The sequence below is a fragment of the Contarinia nasturtii genome, unplaced genomic scaffold (genome assembly GCF_009176525.2).
Source record: "Contarinia nasturtii isolate CC-2019 unplaced genomic scaffold, AAFC_CNas_1.1 Cnas_scaffold_6110, whole genome shotgun sequence".
In the NCBI taxonomy this organism is placed as follows: Eukaryota; Metazoa; Arthropoda; class Insecta; order Diptera; family Cecidomyiidae; genus Contarinia; species Contarinia nasturtii.
In genome coordinates this window covers 1-6762 of record NW_022203368.1, presented here as the reverse complement: position 1 = coordinate 6762, position 6762 = coordinate 1, and the positions used below count along the sequence as shown (strand labels likewise).

The 6762-nt window shown below is 30.2% G+C and overlaps 1 protein-coding gene across 3 annotated transcripts; it reads left to right on the top strand.

The window, feature by feature from the left end:
- The first annotated feature begins 1232 nt into the window (after positions 1-1232).
- On the top strand, positions 1233-3291 carry LOC116351713 (putative serine protease K12H4.7). 3 transcript variants are annotated; one of them, XM_031783854.1, is made up of 9 exons: positions 1233-1487; positions 1574-1758; positions 1820-1940; positions 1997-2079; positions 2167-2240; positions 2553-2766; positions 2836-2916; positions 2980-3068; positions 3144-3291. In XM_031783854.1, the coding sequence occupies exons 1-9, from the start codon at positions 1257-1259 to the stop codon at positions 3254-3256; spliced, it is 1191 nt and encodes a 396-aa protein (XP_031639714.1). In that variant the 5' UTR covers positions 1233-1256; the 3' UTR covers positions 3257-3291. The 3 variants fall into 3 exon arrangements, with proteins under 3 accessions (XP_031639714.1, XP_031639711.1, XP_031639713.1); XM_031783851.1 differs by having other exon boundaries at positions 2167-2766; XM_031783853.1 differs by having other exon boundaries at positions 2167-2766; positions 2980-3085.
- The last annotated feature ends 3471 nt before the right edge of the window (positions 3292-6762 follow it).

The window sequence follows — 6762 nt, the reverse complement described above, 5'->3', positions numbered from 1 at the left end:
GCGACAAAGTCGAACACACTTGCGTTCTTTTAGATCTCACCAATAGAATTGTTTTATGGACAAATTTTGAAACGTGGTGAAGAATTTTTCCATAAAGTTGTTTCCTAAGCATGAGTCCACAAATCATAAATTTCGTTTGAAAAACACAGGAGAGGGAGAAATACAACGAAATCATTCTCAAAACATTGAATTATATCATTAAATATTAAATTTTTAAAAGAATGTTGAACGCAGAAAAAATGTGCCATGTTGCATCATAAATTAAATTGGCTATCATAATAATTTCGCTTTTTTTGTCTTGTCCACTGTTGGCCACAGTTATCTCCTTTGTAACATGCTTTTGAAGTGCATGAGTTTTCTCTTAAAAAGAAGTTTGCACATTCAAAACAAAATATTAATTAATAAATACGTCGTTTGTAGCCACATTTATCTAAAATTCATTTCCGATTACTCAAAGAAGACGAGGGAACTGCGTTCTCGTTGTTATCGAACACAATTGTACTATCGAATTTTGTACCATAGCACCCATTCAGCACGCTCATCACGTGGTATCGATGAATACGATGTGTATATACACATGCAAGGCGCCTCAACTAAATCATCGTCACAAAGCAAACCACACAGCAGGTATCGAAATTTCAACAACATATCGGAATTTTTCGTCTCGTTTTTCTTATTCCCATTCTTCCTTTTTGTACGATTGCATGCGCGTTCACATCTTCATCTTACATTTTACAGGACACATATGAATGCTTTTTTTAATTTAAAGAAAAAGCAGCTAAAAGTCGTCGATATAAATGCGAGCAAAACCTAACGTCGATATAACGATGTGCGACAAAACAATTTAATATTCATTCAATTCATTTGATTTTCAATTTTTTCCGTTTTCTCAATGTGTTTCAAGGTAATGAAAATATAATTATGGTAAGCATAAATTTAAATCAATGAATTTGGAATACATTTCCAAATCTTTAACCGACTTTTGAAGTTTACATTGTAAACAAATGAGATCAGGTACAGGTTCGACACCCGCATTAAAATAAATGTATTACAATATGTAAAAACGTAATTGATATTCTGTGATTACTTACTTACACAAAAATAAGATATGCATTGAAAATCATTTATATGGGTACTTTAGATGAAGCGGTATAATAAATACCCATTGAAATGAATAAAAGACGAGCCGAATAGGTTTATATTCGTTACTTCTCATCTGTTTAAACATATATTTACATCATAAAAAATTACTGACAATGTTAGTGAAATCAATGTTGAGTCAAATAGTGCTTGTTTTGAATTTTATTCATTTGCAAACACAATTTATGGTAGCAGAAGCATTCTCTACTATCTTGAAAAGGCAAATGTTAATTTTCCACGAGCCACCGTTTGAGAATAATTTCATAAGATCTGATCAAGTTATTGAACACTACATCACACAACGTTTGGACCACTTCAATCATCAAAATAATTTTACTTTCGAAATGGTAACTGTTGATCTTTTTTGTATTATTATTAGGTATATTTTTTTTAAATCAAAATAATAGATAAATCCGATTACACCCATATTTAGCGCTACTTAACAAACAATATTTGGTTCAAAAAGGGAGGACCAATTTTTATAATGATTGGTGGAGAGTGGAAAATTAGTGCAGGGCATATTTTGCCCGGTCAACTCATTTACGACATGGCAAAGGAGAACAATGGATTATTGCTTTATAGTGAACATCGATTTTATGGAAAAACTCAACCAACAGAGTAATGTATTCTTTTAATTAAATAAACGAATTAATATTCATTTTCTTAACTTTAATAACAGTTCAACATCAACTGAAAATCTGAAGTATTTAACTGTTGAACAGTCACTTGCTGATTTAGCTAATCTTATAAGAGTAATTACATCCGATAAAGCAATGAATGCAACTGGCGGCGTAATTTTGGTGGGTGACAATGAATGTTATATGCTCATTTCTCATAAATGTTGAGGTAATTTTAGGTAGGTGGCTCGTATTCAGCAACAATGGCAGTTTGGTTTAAGCAAAAATACCCACATTTGGTGAAAGGGGTGTGGGCTTCAAGGTTCGAAATGTTACAATATACAATACTAATCTTGAAATTTTTAACAATTGTATTTAAAAACCATTGTGATTTTGTTTTACTCCAAAGTGCTCCACTCAATGCAAAACTGAATTATTTCGAATATACTGAAACGGTTGGAAAATCTATTCGAAAAGTTGGAGGTGAAGATTGCTATATTGTAATTGAAGACATATTTGAATCACTCGAGGGTCTACTTGAAAGTGATGACTCTGAATCATTGACAAATTTATTCAAAATTTGCAATAATTTTGACACAAAAAATATTCTGGACGTTTGGAATTTTATTTCTTCAGTAAAGAATATTTTTTCTGGATTAGTTCAGGGATATAGACCTGGTTTAATTGAACATTATTGCAAGTATTTATCCACAGAAAATGCAAATGCAACAAATGACATTGAATCTCACGAACTTTTCCCATTCGCACAATTATTCCAACGAACTTTTTTGACAGCAAATGAAAAATGTGTTTCAATAAACTACGAAGATGACATCAAAGAATTAAAAAAAGATAATACATCATTAGCTTATGCATTCAGGCCATGGTTTTATCAAACTTGTTCGCAATTTGGATGGTATCAAACAACTGACTCGCAAAAACATCCCTTCGGCACCAAATCTCCCATCGAATTTTATTTAAAACTGTGCCAGGATCTATTTAGTGATGTGTAAATTATTGAAATTATCATGTCCTTGATTTGTAAAATGAAAAGAATGTTCATGTGCGTAACTTTTAGATTCAACGATTTTACTTTTGAGGAAAACATCAATCATACGAACTTATTATACGGTGCATTAGATCCAGCAGTGAGAAATGTGTATGACGATTTTAATTTAATGTTACAAAAAGATTGATAAAATGATATGATTTTTCATGATAGGTATTTTTCACACGGTTCGCTTGATCCTTGGCATCCAATGGGCGTTTTGAATGATCTTAACGAACATTCGCCAAGCATGGTTATTCCAGGTTTAATATTTCACTCAGTATTTCGCTTTTATTTTTTTCTTATTTTCTGATCTTTACGTTTAATGTTTATTTTAGGTATTTCTCATTGTCGAGATTTGGGATCCATAAATTATCGCACAGACAATTCGGCTCTGATAAGTTCCAAAGTTCAAATTGGAAATTTAGTAAAAAGATGGCTCAAATTTTAAAATTTGAAACTTTTAAATTTTAAAAGTTTAAACTTTTTGACACAAATTTAACAAGAATGAAATAATATTCTTTTTTCAAATATTTTTTTTTAATAATTTTTTGTTTGTAAATAAAAATGTTATGGGTTAAATGCATCAGAGACATGTGTATTCGTCATCGCCAAAAAATTCCAGTGGCATGTATTGCAATAAATAATACAATTTGTTTTCACTTCTTCATTTTTTTACTGATGTTGCAGAAACAATTCCAACTGTATTATGTTTGATTCGTTTATTTATTTGACTCGTGCTTTGAAAAAACGTTTCTTGAGGTTTTCGCAATCACAGCGGGAGCTAAAGATAAGATTTAAGAAAGAAGCCAAAAACACTGATCGATTTGAGAGCTCCAGAATCAAAACAAGTTGGAAAAAATATTTTCGAAAAAACTGCAAGAAATCTGATATGGAGCGCTAAAGAACTTATAGTTAAAACCACACATAGAATACTAACCGGCATATATCGCTTTGGTTTTTTAACCCCAAGAGTTAATTTGTCAATGAAAGGTTTTCTGTTTTATTTGGCATCCATATATGTACAATATAAATACATATACATTTATAAATTTGTTTTATGTGCACTTTTTCAGCAATTCAGTGCAAATACGAAGCAGAAACCAAATTTTTATATACAATGGTGCATAGCAACTAAATATTACAGATTGTATCAAATTTTTTCGTAGCATTTTAAACAAAATACAATCAAATAAAATTGAAAGAAAATTTTTGGTTCATATAATCTTTTGGTAACCTTGGTAATCTGAAAATTCGCTATTTATTGCATAAGAAAACACTTGATATATTAATTGATCGTAGTTCTATTGCAGTCGAATTAGCAGCCTTCAATTGGACGTAAGAATGGTGAAAATGATTTTTACTTTTTATGTGAGTTAGAGACATAATCGTACATACCGGTAACAACATACTCATTGGAAAACCAATATGGTGATACTATAATGAATTAATACAATTGCTTCGAGCAATATAGTCATAGCGCTTGGAGGAAACGGTTTGTGCAGCCATAACAAGCAGCAAACCATAGAATTATATATGCACTCATAGTCGGCACGCAGTTATTCTTCAATAATCTGATACAACGATCAATCGAGTTTTTGTTTTTCGTTGTTTAGCTGCTATTGTTTTTGTTGATGACTATGTATACCGTTTGCACTCTCTATATACCGAATCTTTATTCTAGAGTGTTAGGTGCTTAAATGGCGGAGCATAATGGTGGCTGTAACAGCAGGGAGAAAGACAGGCAGCACAAATTTACTAATGGGAAAAAACGAAGAACATGAAATAGTAAACTAATAACAATACAAATGTGAATCGATAGCGTCATCGCGCGGGCATTTCTCCTCATATTATGTAGTGTGTTGTATTTCTGTTCATTCTATGGTATAATAACAACAATCATCTATGCAGTATAAAGAAAGAGGAGTGAAGTTCGAACAAAAACAAAAATTACAATAATAATTTGGTTTGCGTGCATTTGATTGGATCGAACAATGTGTTTGGAAAGCGCTGTGCTGTCGGTGCTTGTATACTAGCCGGTTCACCAATATTTTCATTTGCCTGGGACGTTTGCAGCTATTGTTAATGCTTATTATATTATTATTATGGCGTTTATAGTGGTATTCTGTGTGGATCAGATCCGAAATTGTGTGTGTTCAAATGCTGGACCTGAGAGCTCAATTCTATCAGCTAATTCTAATACACACAATTTTCTTTCGGGAAGATCTTGAATTAAAACAATTTTTTTAATAGCTATATATTGTTTTGTATTGAAATTTAATTAGAAACAAAAGAATATTTGCTCAACATTTGCTTAATGGTTATTTATTCTATATTTTTTGCAATTCATCATGGGATTTCAAAACTACTTTTAAAATTATCAGTTTATTTATCAGGCAGTTTATGACGAAAAATATGAAAGGCTGACGAAAAATATGAAATAAATATATGTTCTGAAAGGAATAAGCTCTTGAAACTTATTATTATTATATCATGACATAAGATTTCGAAAATTCTAAACATTGTACCATACATCGAATATATTTTAGATTTCAATTCATTTGAGTCAACCATATTGAGTTTCAATTGATCCGCAAAGTTTTCAGTTAAGTCTGAAATACAGTATAAACGTACATTACACAAGAATTGACGCACACAAGCATACAAATTCTTATTTATTAATCAATAGCCTGGAATTACACTGGATGATTACATAGTACATTTTAACATTGTCGGCACTTGGTATATTCATAGAAACACAATTTTATACTAGAACAAACATATCGTTAAATAAATTGAAATAATTGTTGGTTGGGATTTTTCTCACACTTTTTTCAGAGTGGAATATTCAAAACTTATTGTTTTCAATTTTGTAATTTTTGCTGGTTGGTTTCATTAAAAATCAAAATAATCAATTGGAATTAATTATTCGAAAATTGATTAAAAATGTAAATTCATTTAATTTATTAGTAAGAAGATTAAATGGCTCCCGTGCACAAAATTACGTTGTTAATTTCAACATGAAAACAGAATCAATTATTCACCACGAAAACTGAATTTTTCCTTGAGTGACGTTGAAATATTGGGCACACTACGTAGCTGTTTATAATCTCATCCGCAAATGTATTTTATATATTATTTATAGAATATAAACGGATTGAACATTTTGATTCCTCTGTTTTTTTTTCTTTTCATATTAACATTCAGCTTGATAAACTAATTTAATTGAGAAAAAAAAGAAAGACTATGGTATAAAATATATGATTTTCCATATCTATTCTATCGCGGCCAACATATTCTACATATTTCGGGTATGGACTTAAGTGTACATTTCTTAACAAGTCTTCTGCAGTAAAAGTTGTTTTAAAAGTGTGCAATTGTTTTATTGACGTTTTTCGCCAGTGGCCTTAGTTTGCCACTACAATTAACATCTTTCATTCCATAAACTGAAAAGATCCAATTACCACGATCTTTTGTTCTTTTATTACTATCCAACAATGTCGAAATGTTAATCATAAAAATTTAGTAAATATTGTCCACTACAATGTTGTAAAATATGCAACAACATTGCATACAAAATAATAAATATGATTAATGAAAACAAAATTAATTTTCACATTTAAACATTTTACAGCAATTTTGATCATATGAATCGATTTTTAATCAAAGGAATTACTTTGTTGCGAAAACATTATTTAATCATATGTAATTATATGCCGTATTAAAGATATTAACACTCATACAAATCATGTGTTTTGTCAGTTTAAGCTTTTTATTTTATTTTATTGATAGAATTAAAACTTATGTCCAAAGAGAATAAAAACATGCCATATGTGTAGTGTAATAAACTTTACAACCGAAATATGAATAAACACATACAATCACATGTTCTTTTTATTTCCATTGGCACGAAAAGTGCGAAAAATAAATTCAATAATTCCGAATATTTTTATTTAT

Excerpts from the sequence above, each read along its gene's own strand:
- LOC116351713 (XM_031783851.1), top strand. The coding sequence starts at position 1,257 with ATGTTAGTGAAATCAATGTTGAGTCAAATAGTGCTTGTTTTGAATTTT. Across the intron at positions 1,488-1,573 it reads ATAATTTTACTTTCGAAATG|CGCTACTTAACAAACAATAT; the intron begins GTAACTGTTGAT and ends ACCCATATTTAG. Across the intron at positions 1,941-1,996 it reads CAACTGGCGGCGTAATTTTG|GTAGGTGGCTCGTATTCAGC; the intron begins GTGGGTGACAAT and ends AGGTAATTTTAG.